This window comes from Leuciscus leuciscus (genome assembly GCF_965113295.1).
Source record: "Leuciscus leuciscus genome assembly, chromosome: 22".
NCBI classification, from domain to species: Eukaryota; Metazoa; Chordata; class Actinopteri; order Cypriniformes; family Leuciscidae; genus Leuciscus; species Leuciscus leuciscus.
Genome location: NC_138746.1, coordinates 19188868 through 19202243, shown reverse-complemented (window position 1 = coordinate 19202243; position 13376 = coordinate 19188868). Strand labels below are relative to the sequence as shown.

General features: G+C 36.4%; 2 protein-coding genes across 5 annotated transcripts; one reads left to right on the top strand and one right to left on the bottom strand.

Annotated features, from left to right (window-relative positions):
- The first annotated feature begins 224 nt into the window (after window positions 1–224).
- Window positions 225–10627, top strand: LOC309486830 (V-set domain-containing T-cell activation inhibitor 1-like). Of its 3 annotated transcripts, none has more exons than XR_014201691.1 (5): window positions 225–483; window positions 4856–5203; window positions 5832–6107; window positions 7371–8443; window positions 8492–10627. XR_014201691.1 is itself a non-coding variant. In XM_082154306.1 (4 exons), exons 1-4 carry the CDS (start codon window positions 351–353, stop codon window positions 7505–7507), a joined length of 894 nt encoding a protein of 297 aa, XP_082010432.1. In that variant the 5' UTR covers window positions 225–350; the 3' UTR covers window positions 7508–10627. The 3 variants fall into 3 exon arrangements, 1 of the variants encoding a protein (XP_082010432.1); XR_014201692.1 differs by having other exon boundaries at window positions 7371–8732; window positions 8769–10627; XM_082154306.1 differs by having other exon boundaries at window positions 7371–10627.
- Window positions 9659–12711, bottom strand: LOC309486831 (V-set domain-containing T-cell activation inhibitor 1-like). 2 transcript variants are annotated; one of them, XM_082154308.1, is made up of 4 exons: window positions 12417–12711; window positions 11698–12039; window positions 11061–11378; window positions 9659–10935 (listed from the first exon to the last, which is right to left on the bottom strand). In XM_082154308.1, exons 1-3 carry the CDS (start codon window positions 12514–12516, stop codon window positions 11080–11082), a joined length of 741 nt encoding a protein of 246 aa, XP_082010434.1. In that variant the 5' UTR covers window positions 12517–12711; the 3' UTR covers window positions 9659–10935; window positions 11061–11079. The 2 variants fall into 2 exon arrangements, with proteins under 2 accessions (XP_082010434.1, XP_082010433.1); XM_082154307.1 differs by having other exon boundaries at window positions 9659–9792; window positions 11103–11378; window positions 12417–12689.
- Between the last annotated feature and the right edge of the window lie 665 nt (window positions 12712–13376).

The window sequence follows — 13376 nt, the reverse complement described above, 5'->3', positions numbered from 1 at the left end:
TACATTCTGTAACGCCTTGTTGTTTAATAAAGGTTTATTTAATAAATAAAAAAAATTAATAAAAAAAAAAACTATACGCGCTGCCATCTTGCCAACAACATCTCGTTCGTTCTGACATATCGTGCGGTTCTGTGTGATTTGGACAACTTCAAGTTACGCCCCCTTTAAGTTACGCCCCTCTCTTGCAGTCCGCAGACAGACCCATTCTGCAGGCGGCTGCCAGATGTACAGCGTACTTGCAGGGGAATGGAAGCTTATCTGCAAAGGGAATTTGATAGATGCTATACTTTGCTTGAGCTTCTAACTATGGCTTGAGCGATCACGTAAACCGTAAAGTGGAATAAAGCTTAATGAATACATTTTTTATTTCTGACTTACATGATCAACGCTACACTGAACTGCCTCGTTATTTAAACCATGTTCCTGACTTCCCTGCAACGATGCTTTGGCTACTTTTGTGCTTCACGGATGCTCTTGTTGTGGGTAAGAGTAACATTTAATTAATAGAAATCGCAGGGCGTTATAATAAATAAGTAGCCTACAATAACTTTAGATTTTTTTTTTAGATACTCGTGCTTTGTGGGTGAAATAGCGCCACAATAGTTTTACTCCATGAATATTGAAATATATTGTGACTTATCACTCTTTGTTTTCATACTTTTAAACGTAATTTATAAAAATAAAAAAGTATATTTTTAAGTAGCCTATACTTTATCTAGGAAGTATACTAGAAGTATATTTCTTCAATTCAATACTACTTGGGACTAAATTGGCCCACTTTTTAATACAAGTATACTTTTAAGTATACTTTAAGTGTAACAGTAGTAAACTTTGAGTAGACAACTAGTTTACAACTTTTTCGTTTCTACTCAACTATACTAAAAGTGAACTGATAGGTATACTGATAGTCAAATACTTGTTGCACAGTTTATAAAAGTACACTTTGAAGTTACTCTCAAACTACTAGTTTAGTAGGTTTATATTGCAAATATACTTGTAAGTTTTCTTTAAGGGAACATAACATCATACTTATAGTTTATTATTTATGTATTATTTTGCACTTTAAGTATACTATTATGTTTCTATTAAGGTATTATTTTTTTTATTCTTGAAATATACTAGGGATGCACCGAAATGAAAATTCTTGGCCGAAACCGAAAAAGAGGAAACTAAGGCCGAAAACCGAAAACCGAAACACCGAAATAAATTATGCCAATTATTAGTACCATTGCATTTATGGCTATGACTGTGTACTAACTTTACTATAATCAAGGCATTGCATAAATTAATATTAAAGTTTCAAAGAATAAATCAATTAAAATTTTATGCAAATATTTATTTAGCACATTGCAAAGTATAAAATTAAATGTTTAACTTGACCCCACTCATGTGTACATTAAATAATAATGTAAAAGCCTACTGGCCTGCAGAAAGGTTTAAAAATGAAATGTTCTCTCATAAAAACAAAGTGCATTTAGGTCAATACTGCCATAGCCCATAATAATATCTGCAGCTATATGCTCATGGACGTGAGTTGCAAAAACCATAAACAGCTAAGGTAAACACACACACCTCTGATAAATGACGGCTGCTCTGCACACACACGCAAGGTCTCTCGCTCCCTCTCTCTGCCGCGCGCGCGCTACGTATGCGCGCTCATGCTCGCTCGCGATTCCGGGAGATTTAAACTAATTTGCGGGCATCAGGGAGCCGCTATCAATACGCGGGAGACTCCCGGAACTTCCGGAAGACTTGGGACGTCTGTGTTTTAAAAATTGCTGTCCGTGGGTCACTCTCAGACAGATATATTGAAATACGTCCACACCGCAGATATGTTGCTTCAGACAAGCACGTGCAGGTCGCGGTATCTGCTGTTTGCGTCATCACAACATTTCGGCCGTATTGTTTCGGTGATAAAAGTCTTTCGGCCGAAAACCGAAAATACACATTTGCATTTTAGCAATCTTCTATCACTTGTTTCTGCTTCTTAACCTGTGTTTTGATCTGGAGATTTTGGCGGGGAAAGACAGAGTAAAGATTCATATGTACACTTCCAGTGGACTAGCCTACACAATTCAGATACTCAGAATTAGGAACATATCTCTTTCTTTATAATCAGTATTTTATAATAAGTCTATGAGACAGTATGTAAAACTGTGAAAAAGTGATTTAATAGGCTACTCATTTTAAATGGGTAACTCTTGCCAAAAAATGAACCTAGGCTCTTTTTGTTAATCTAGAGTCAAACTTTCGTGTAAAAGCATAATTAGAATGGAAACGCCACTTTTAAGATTGACCGTATTTTTGTTTTAGGTCAAAATGCCTTTTGAATGGGAGTGCATGGGCACTAGGATAGCATCAAAATCATTATTTTTAAAACACTAAGAAGGCTCGACACAACATAAAACTGTGCTCGAAGTATCACCAGGGGCCAGGGCTGGACTGGGACAAAAAATCGACCCGGGCATTTTGGCCCAGACTGGCCCACTATATGATCATAAACACAACCCATCTTTGCACGCCCTTAATTATATGCATACCAACTCCTATTCCTTAAAACCACTAATGCCATGTCATGAGTGAGTATAGGAACGAGTGAAAATTTGACATTTATTAATTAATACAGTTGAACTATACTCCACAGTGATGAATCCTAAAACAAGCTATAAGCTGCAATGGCATAGCAATACCAGTGTTTCTCACAGGATTTTTGGTAAAACTGTGGTGGGTGGACCTTGGTTCTTCTAGGGAGGTCCGGGGGCATGCCCCCACGTGAGAAAATGTTGTGCATTTTAATGTTAAATTCATCAATCTGGTGCACTTTGAGAGTTCAAAATTAAAATCTCCAACCCATATTCAGTGTGCAAATTAAACGAAAAATTCAAACCTCTTTTAGTTAGTGTCTATTTACATTACACCTACTACATAATAATAGTTATAATATTAATCCAATGACAGTAATAGCCATATTTTGTAAAACAAATGCACTAAAAAATAAAGGAAACTTTCATAATTAGTTTTGGACCAATTTCTATACTTGAAAGAGATAAGCACATGATCTTTTATTTTGACGCAAACTGCATCAAGCTTTTATTTTGGCGGAAAACATGGTTTACAAACGCCTCTCATTAAATTTCTAGTGAATTGCGGTAATCGTCTTTATATACTGTCTATGTAATCGTCAACTATGCAATGTGGAAATAATCTGTAACTGGGTTATGGGTTCCTACACTCGATCATGACATAGCTTAAGTGTTTTGAAAGTAGTTCTGCTTACCGCAGGCTCTACACTTTCTCATCTCTCTCCTGATCCTCCTCACTATCATCATCATCACAGGAGCTGATGAAGGGCAGAAAACATATATTTTGACACATTTTACAGTGTCTGCTTTAAGGGCCTGGTTCAATTTTTTCACGCTATTTCTCTGCACAATCCTTGCGTTTCTTCTCCATCTCGCAGACTACTTTGACAGATACAACTGAAACTGCTGCACGCGCGCTCACTAGTTTAAAGTTGTGATTGGGCCAGCCCAGTGTCAATCAAGAAAAGAACCAATGGGCCGCTGATCTACGTGTTTCATGGGCTGGTCTGTCAAAAAAAAATAAAAAATAACACTGACTTTTTTTGACCACTGCATTACACCGGCACAAACCCAACGCCGCCAATTAAGCAAAACAAAACAAAACGAATGGGCCGCCGATGTACAAATTTTATGGGCCGTTAAAAAAAAATAAAAAATAGAAAAATAATAAAAATTATGTATGAGTATGAGATGTATCGGCCCAAAAAGCACGTCGGCCCACCGGGCAAATGCCCGGTATGCCCGATGGCCAGTCCAGCCCTGCCAGGGGCTCTACACATGAACTTGAGTATTGACTACATTGTTTGTGTACAAAGTTTACTAAAAAAAGAAAGTTTTGTACGACTCGCTTTATCAGTTAGTGTTTCCGGTGGCTGGAATTTTGTCAGTCAAAAGTAGTCGATCTCCAAACTGACTCCATATGAGGAAATGTCATGAACTTGTAATTTCTTGTAATTTCATGATAACTTAGATAAAAAATTATCCGTGAATTTATATGGAAACAAGCTTTAGGAGCTTTCCATCTTTACTCTCCTCATGTTACGTTGCATTCGGAGATCGACTACTTTTGACTGACAAAATTCCAGTAACTGATAAAGTGAGTCATACAAAACCTTTAGTAAACTTTGTTTACACAGACAATGTTTGTGCACAGCTTAACTTCGAGCACAGTTTTATGTTGTGTGGAGCCTTCTTAGTGTTTTAAAAAAAAGCGATTTTGATGCTATCATATAATTGCCCTATGCGCTCTGTTTCAAAAGGCATTTTGACCTAAAACCCCTAAAACGGAAATACGGTCAATCTTAAGTGGCGTTTTCATTCTAATTATGCTTCTTTTTTTTTCTTTTTTTATTAAACAACTACAAGCCAAGCATACTTGGAATACTTAATTATACTTTTAAGTATATCTCGATCAAAAGATAATTATAGGCCAAATATACTTAGACTTTTCTGTCAGTATAAGTCAAGTATAGGCTACTTAAAGTGCAATTTTAAGTATATTTCTGAGAACTGAAAGTATACTTTCTTATTTTTTAGTCTAAAAGAAGTATAATAACACCACACTTCTTTTTCATAAGGGCACACAAGGCCATGGAAGTGTTTTTTCACTAAATTTGGTTTTGTGATGCTTAAGTAGTTAAGACTGCACATTCCTTCAAAATAGGAAGGAAGACTTGATTTCTCATGATAATGACTTCTTTAATCTAAATCTTTAGATTACCCAGCAGTGTTTATTCAAACAACTCTAAATGTTTCTTCTTGCCAATTTCCAGCCTCATTTGAAGTGATTGTCACTGATAAGCATCTGCTGGCAATCCGGGGTGGTTCAGCTGTACTGGGCTGTGAGTTCACACCTGATCCTGACCTCTCCAACTTGGTGGTTACCTGGCAACGATCGGAGGACTCACAGGTTGCCCACAGTTTCTATTATCAGCAGGACCAATTGGACAGACAGAGTCCAGAATTCCACAATCGGACGTCATTATTTATTTCAGAGCTTCATAAAGGAAATGCCTCTCTTAGAATTGCAGAAGTTAGACCGAAGGATGCAGGCCTGTACCTGTGCATAGTGAGCAATGCAAAGGGAACAGGAAAAGCCTTGATGAAAGTAACCTATGGAGGTATGTGTATGATGAATATTGGAGTGAATGTGTTGTACAATCTCCTGTACAATTTCCAGAATCTCCCAACTTTTGTTGAATTTTGTTGATCATATTCGTTTTCTTTACAGAAATGAGAGCTAAACAGTCTTTTTTTTTTATGGTTTTGGAAAAGTTATTCCAGTGATTAATGTAAGTTTTGGAACTGAGAACTGGTTCCTATTCAGAATCAGTTCCATTGTAAAAAAAAAGAAAAAAAAAAAAGATATATAGCCAACCGAATGACGTTTCGTTGCGTTAACTATTCCTGCATATGCATTCTTCCATCGATGTGGACGGATGTACAAAAATGCTCAGTGATTCCTAATGTTTATTTTTGTTTGAGGATTAGGTATCCTGAGAATTGAGAGTATGTCAGCAGTGGTTTTGCTGTGTTTTTCCGTATCATGTTTCAGGTTTTACATGGTCATGAAAAGCCTTGAAATATAAAAAGTGTGATTTCCAGTGAACAGTGTCCTCGTTATGCTTTGCTGTAAAATAAATTATATAACCTAGAAATTACTTTAGTGATTAAAAAAAACATAATCCTTTTACATTTTACTTCAGTATATTTCAATACAACACAGCTGATTATGTGTTTCTTTCTCAGCTCTTTACTCTGAGCCCAGATTAAGCATCCATGTAAACTCCTCTGCATTGACAGTGCAGTTTGAGACGGAGGGATTCCCCAAACCTGAGGTGATCTGGCTGGATGAAGATGGCCAAAACCTCAACTGTCACCTGGAGCTCCACGACCAGACAGAAGATGGGCTTTATTTAGTTAAGAGCAGCTATGAGGCCCAGAAGCCGGCGGTTAATGTCACATTTACACTAAAGAACCACCTCCTGAACCAGAACCTTCAGAGACCCGTGTTCCTCAGCTATGGTATGACTTTCTGTGTGCAAAGGGTGTGTGAGGAGGTGGCGGTTAGAGGAATGTTATCCGTTACTCTATGCATTTAAGGCATGTTTGACTTGTCTCAGGAGATTTGTTGCCATAATTTTCATGCTATTTAACAACACGTTTAGAACTCCTTTGTCTACATTAGGTTGGATCCACACCACAAATAAATACGGAAATAGTAGAACAGTGATTCAATTGATTCATCTACAGACTTGACTTTTCCAGTTATAAAACTGATGTAAGACCATTGGAATTGCATAGCTGATAAAAACTTGATATATGAGAAAGGTGTGTAAAACGGTTTGAGTCATAGAGGTGGTTGCGCAAAATTGCCCACTTTTGCCTAATGTAGAAGAACCCAAAGCAAACTACATTTATCTAAGTATTATGTAATTTAAAGAGGCTTGGATGTTGATAAATAAGCTGAATTAAGCTGCTGTTTACTGAGATTATTAATTTTGGCTGCACCCCTTATTCATAACCCAGAAGGTAATTAACAGCTATTTAAATGTATTTAAACTGAGAATGATTCAGTGTTTTTTGTGTACAAAAAATGGTTTGTCAAGATTAAGATCAATTTACAGGGGGGGAAACACTAATTATAGTAGTGGGTTTTCCCTAAAATATCATTAAAATCTTTCAACAGAAGCTTTCATGGAATGTAGGATGTAATCATGGAAGCCATTTGCCATTTTTATGATATTGTCTCAATTTCCTTTATCATAAGACTGTATTCTCTAACTTTATATATGAGTGGCCTGTTTTTCCCTTGTCAAATATTTGTGCAGAAGCCTCTGTAACCTTGTTGCAACTACATTTTCCATTAGTGGAGCTCCAGAGAATTTCTACTTTAACGGACATACATTTCTAGGTTAACTAGTGGACAAAACACAGTAGATGGCATTTTAAACAAACAAAACAAAAAAATCAACTGTAAATTCAGTGTCACATTGTGATTACAGAATGCGAACAAAATCATTTAGTTCATTCACAAATATTCTAGCATAAATGGTTTTGGTTAGTTGTCTTGTCATCTGAATGACTAATTGTACACCTCCAATATATCCATATATTGAATTTCAGGGTTTGAAAGCTTTTTGAAGGCTTTTTATTATTAATCTTAAATGCTTTTTTTATATATATTGTGAGATATGTACAATATCCATCTCAATCTGGATTTAACAGTGCATTTGACACGTTCTGAAGCACTTATCACATTAAGCAAAACTTCTTTTTCTGTTTCAGATGAGGACACAACTGCAAATCAAGGCACCATCGCTCTTGTCCTGTCCGTGGTTTGCGTTTTTCTGATCATTGCTATAATTTGGTTTGTGCGTAGACGAAACAAGCGGGGACCTTCAGCTGTGAACCATGTCACTTAATGATTCTGATTTGAAGCTGCGCCTAATGCTTTGCATGCATGTTTCGACTTGTTGCATTGCTGTGCTCATACATCACTGGCCAAGTGAAACACAAAAGCAGAGTAAATGTCTGTTCAGTGTATATACAATCAAATTCTTCAGTTAACGTCAGTTTTACGCAAGAATGCTTGAAGAGCAGATGTATTTACAATTTACACACGCAAACAAAAAAGAGACTGTATGTGTCCAGGATTTGTCCCATGTTGTAGGGGAGACCGGGGACAGTTGCAACACTTTTTGCATTTCTCTCAATTACTCAGAGACTATTTGGACTAGACCAACCAAATTTGTATATATTAATGAATGGAAGAAGTCAGATGTTGCAACTGACCCCGACCCAGGGGACAGTTGCAACACAACCCAGGGTCGGTTGCAACATGTTAAAAATACCTTAAATTTCATTAATTAACTTAAGCTTTTTGTCTCAATGAGCAAAGAATTCTGAAAATATTAACTTTTTTAGGCCTACTATAATATTATAGTATTATTTATTTCAATAATATTATTGTAGCCTATTATTTATTTATTTAGTCATATTTATCAAATAACAGTTATTGAGTTTTGTTTGTTCATGTGTAGAACATAGGCCTACATAGATTCAGTGTGCAGGTGTTACAGATGCTATTCAATCTCTCCATATTTCAGTGTCAGACAGGAAGAATTGAACAATTTGCAATGCAACAAACTTTTATTAAACATGCAATTTATAACATGTTGCAACCGTCCCCAACCCTATCAGCCATGACAGAACATCATATGCCTGCTAGACACACTGACTTTGACACATGCTAATCATGTCACTTAGAAGTCAACAAAACAATAATTCAAACGAAGTAAGTTTTGATTAATTCATACAAAATTTCAGGACAGTATGACAAAAATATATCTCATGAAAATGTTTACTTTCATACCCCCAAAACAAGTTTTGTTCAATAAATGCAGCAGCAGATGTTGAATATGTCTACTGTCTTCTTGGTGGGTGGAGGGTCTAACTGTGCATGTGCAGTATGAGTGTCATCACTCTAGCTTGTTTCTGATTGGAGAAAAATGACATGTTGCAACCATCCCCTGTTGCAACTGTCCCCGGTCTCCCCCTACCTGACTGCCTAATCCTAACCCCTCCCCCGCAACTAATCCTAAACCTACCATACAAGGGGGGTAATAATTTGGCAGGGGTCAAAACTCGGCACAACACCTGTATCGATCCCGGCATCAATCCCAGGACGTGTTTGCGTTCACACAGAAGGCACTCTAGCAATTTTACGCCAATTTCCCGTGATCAACACGCTGTGTGAAAGGGGCTTATGAGGGAGTTTATGGGCCGAAAGTCATTTCTTTGTATTCACTGCTTATTTATTTTTATGTTGTGTATTTGTTTTTGTGCTAAATCTGTCAATTTAACAACAGGGAATTTACTCACACTTTAATTTTTAATTCATATTTTAACTACTGCAATAATCATGATTCTGTACGGCATGAATAGACAATGTAGTTAATATTGTGCTTACCTTGACATAAGTAATACACTAAACTTCTGCGTATTTTGAAGTTTGTACAGGATACTTAGAGCAGTAAAATAATGGAGCATTTACCTTTTGTGTAACATGCAAGAACTGGCTCAGACAGTCATGTTAATCATTCCATCCATTCATTACAAACCCAAGCCAAACATCATTACACAAAGTCTAACCGTTGCACTCTGTCCTTACGCCTTTCAATAATAAGCATCTAGATTTCCTTAGAAACCCAGTGTTTACTGTATCGACTGTCCACCTTTTAAGGGATTTTTTTCTGGTGTTGTCATTGTTGACACAGATCTAGGTAATTCTCTGTAATCTATAGACTTCTTTGCAACTAGCAATAAATAGGGAGGATACTGCCATAATGACAGCATAGGCAACAGCCTTGATGAAGTTTTACGCAAGTAGACTGCATAATCATGGACCATAAATCATATTTGTGGTTTTAAGGGTTTGTGAGGATGATAACATTGCTAAAATTCCCACAAGTCCACATTGCTTTTCTGCAATTTTATTCTCATTAAATATGTGTTGCTTAGCAGATGGAAATATCTTTCCAGGCAGCTCAATGGAAACCAATATGGAAAGCTGATGAGGTTCAAAGGTAGGGTTTTATTGTTTTTTTAAATCGTAAAAGTATTACACCAGCAAAAAGAATGACGCTTATTATTGACAGAGCAATTATTGCTGCCATCTTCCAGCTTCTACCTCCAGCCTCATTTGAAACTGAAAGAAAAAAAAAACAGGAAAGTGACGATCAATGATGCAAACAGAATTCTGCTGTAAAGCAGCTCTAAAAAGACAACAATGTTCAGCTGAAGTCAGTTGAGTGTTGATCCAGTTCAGTTCAATAACTGCAAAGTTCATAAATTATGAAATTAGTTCAATTCCACTATAAAGCATCTGGAGAAAACTGATGATCATTTAGCTCAGTTCAGTTCGCAGTGTAAATGCAATCAAATCAATAATATTACTGGATATAAAGCATAAATTCTACCTCAAACCATAATTAATTAATTATTATTATTAAGATTATTATTTAGAGGATTTAGCACCAAATTGAAATCAAGCTTCAGATAATACAAGTAATACTTGAAGAAAAAAATCCAAATAAAAATATATATATGATACATTTAATAAATGTTGTTTATTCAGTCCAAAAAGAAAATTTTGTGTCCTCAGAAAAGGTTTTCTTGTGTTTTTGGTTGAGTTTCTTTTACTAAATGTGACCATGATATTTGCATTCAAATCAATGACACAAAGTAACTTGAACGACAGTTAGCCTACTGATCAAACTAGGTTTTCAAACCGAACTAGTTGTACTAGTTGACTGTAACATAATCATCGTGAGTAACCTGATGCTGATAGCTGCTTTTTCCCACACACTATTTTTTAGAAGAATTCACAACAACCCAGCTTCTGTTCTTCCTCATGTTAGCTTATTTGAGTATGTTAAACATTATATCCATCAACTTTGCATTAATACAACATGTTGCAGTCATTTCATCAGATTTTTTTCTCAGTGCATGGTTGAGCAAGTAAAACTTGTGTTAAAACACTATGGGCTGATCAATGTTTCCATTTCTTCTTTGTCTTGGTTGACAGGAAAAACTTGGTTTAAAGAAAATACATTGAGTTGAATTACCTCCTTTATTAGTTTATTATCTGATGTCAACCGTTCATAGCAAAACTGGTTTAAAAATAATACTGTTTCATTCTTTTATTATGAGGTGATGTGAGAAGTGTTTTTTTTCCCCTTGAGAGTCAATTAACTATTCTTATAAAAATAAACATGACCTCATGCACACTGAACGTGCCTGCAGAATTGGAATGAATTCACAAAGCCACTTTCACAGAGACTGTGAACATCTTATTTTATACAGCCTTCATTAATTATGGATAAATCATGGCTATTATAGGCCTACTTCCATTTTCATGGTGAATAGGTCTGATTTTTAATATCACAATTTAACTTCACTAACCCCAGTGAATACCTTCTGACATGCATTTAGTTCAGAGTGAAAGAGGGCCTTTACCATAGCTGAGGAACACGGGTCTCTGAAGGTTCTGGTTCAGGAGGTGGTTCTTTAGTGTAAATGTGACATTAACCGCCGGCTTCTGGGCCTCATAGCTGCTCTTAACTAAATAAAGCCCATCTTCTGTCTGGTCGTGGAGCTCCAGGTGATAGTTGAGGTTTTGGCCATCTTCATCCAGCCAGATCACCTCAGGTTTGGGGAATCCCTCCGTCTCAAACTGCACTGTCACAGTTGTGGAGTTCACATGTATGTTAAACCTAGGTTCAGAGTAAAGGGCTGAGAAACACAGAGAGTGAGTTTACTATCCTCAGGAAGCAAAGATACACCAACAGTAGCTTTTAGTCGTTTTAAAAACCTCATAAAGAATGTCCTTTTCTCCATAACTCTGTACTTAATAAGCTGTCTTATATGTATTACTGTTACAGGCATTTGACTACACAAATCTATATTCAAATAGGCAACAGATAATTGTATATACTGCGTATCAGTTAGCATACTGAAATCCCCATTGAAGTTCAAAATGTTCTTTTCTTTTCCAAGCTTTAATAATAACAAGGCATAAAATTAATATCTGTTTATTGTAAGTACAGCATACCCCCGTAGTCCAGCTCTATCTGAGCTTTTCCCGTCCCTTTAGCATTGCTCACTAGGCACAGGTACTGACCCACATCCTTGGGACCAACTGAATTTATTCTAAGGGTGGCATTTCCTTTACCAAGCTCTGAAATAAACAATGATGTCCGATTATGGTATTCTGGACTCTGGCGGTCCAGTTGGTCCTGTTGATAATAGAAGCTGTGGACAACACGTGAGTCCCGTTGCCAGGTAAGCACCAGGCTGGAGAGGTCAGGATCTGGTGTAAACTCACAGCCCAGTACAGCTGGATGACCCCGGATCGCCACCAAAAACCTGTCAGGAACATTCACCCTAAAAGAGGCTAAAAGAATGTGTTCTGACTTTAAGTTTAATGTAAGATTTGTTCTCATTTACAAAAACTAAAAATAAAGATTTTGTAGCTTGTATTCAGGGTTGAATCACTATCATGACCACCAGCAGTCTAAATTAAATGATAAAACAGCATACCACTTAATGGGATCTCACTCAAGGGATTCACTTTAACAAAGTAGCAAACTTTTAACACAAAACTTTTAATATCTCGACATCAATAATCAGATGACAAAAATGTAATCTTTATACTTAAGAGTGAAATGACTCTCAACTGTAATAATGATTTACTTGTAAAATAAATGATTGTAAGGTTCATAATAATTAATTATACGTTAAAACATTCGATTATAAATAAGCTTTTCTTACCAGCACCGATGATCCACGCGCAACATAAAAGAAACATCTTTGAGATAAGACCGAAAATTATTTTTAGTTTTGTTTTAGTTTTTTTAGCAATACGTGTCATGATCGTAAGATTTGTTCCTGGTGTTAACAACGGCAGCCTTTGTTTCTTCAGACGCTATAGTAACAAAACAAGAAAATCTGTCCAGTCCAGATCATGCAGTTATGGTGACTCCAACTAAGAAAGCATATTTATGTTCAAAATAGTTTACATTGTACGTTTATTATTTTTAAAAATCAACATGAAATGGGCTTTTGTTAACAGTGCATATTTAGGACATTAACAACATAACTGTGTGTGTGTTCTGGTTAAACAATTCCACCAACAAGTTTAGTGTGGGCTAATCAAACTGCAATTTCAAACTGCAATGTGATGGAAACAAACCATCATAATTTATTAACGCAATAACATGCCTTATATCTTATTTTCCTAGCACAAAACCAAGTAGCCTACAGCGTTGACTAAATATGCAAATCACTTTAAAATATTAGCTATAGGCTCTTTTGCTACACACTCAAAAGTGTACTTTTTCTTCACAAAAAGACGAAATGAAAGAAGCGAGAGGCGTCTAAGCTTACGATACTCCTACATCATAAGTCTTACACGCGTCATGGGTTACTCTTGTGGCGTAAGTCGACTTGCGTAGTATGCGTACGGTCGTCTGGCGGAAGCTAGTTATTTTAGATTATAAAGTTATAAACATGGGTATTTTTCGTACAAAAACCCATGGCTTCACATCAGAAGGCCTTTAATAACCCCCCGGAGCCGTGTGGAGTATTTTTTTTATCATGGATGGATGAATTTTTTGGGGCTTCAAATTTTCTCCAGCCATTCACTCCCATTACAAGCTTGGATTAGTCAGGACATTTTTTAATATAACTCCGATTGTATTTGTCTGAAAGAAGAATGTCATGTACACATAG

Coding starts and splice junctions, on each gene's coding strand:
- LOC309486831 (XM_082154307.1), bottom strand. CDS start 12,516: ATGACACGTATTGCTAAAAAAACTAAAACAAAACTAAAAATAATTTTC. Junction 11,379..11,697: donor GATAGAGCTGGACTACGGGG/GTATGCTGTACT, acceptor TGTGTTTCTCAG/CCCTTTACTCTGAACCTAGG. Junction 9,793..11,102: donor ACCCGTGTTCCTCAGCTATG/GTAAAGGCCCTC, acceptor TTTTTCTTTCAG/TTTCAAATGAGGCTGGAGGT.
- LOC309486830 (XM_082154306.1), top strand. CDS start 351: ATGAATACATTTTTTATTTCTGACTTACATGATCAACGCTACACTGAA. Junction 484..4,855: donor CACGGATGCTCTTGTTGTGG/GTAAGAGTAACA, acceptor GCCAATTTCCAG/CCTCATTTGAAGTGATTGTC. Junction 5,204..5,831: donor GATGAAAGTAACCTATGGAG/GTATGTGTATGA, acceptor TTTCTTTCTCAG/CTCTTTACTCTGAGCCCAGA.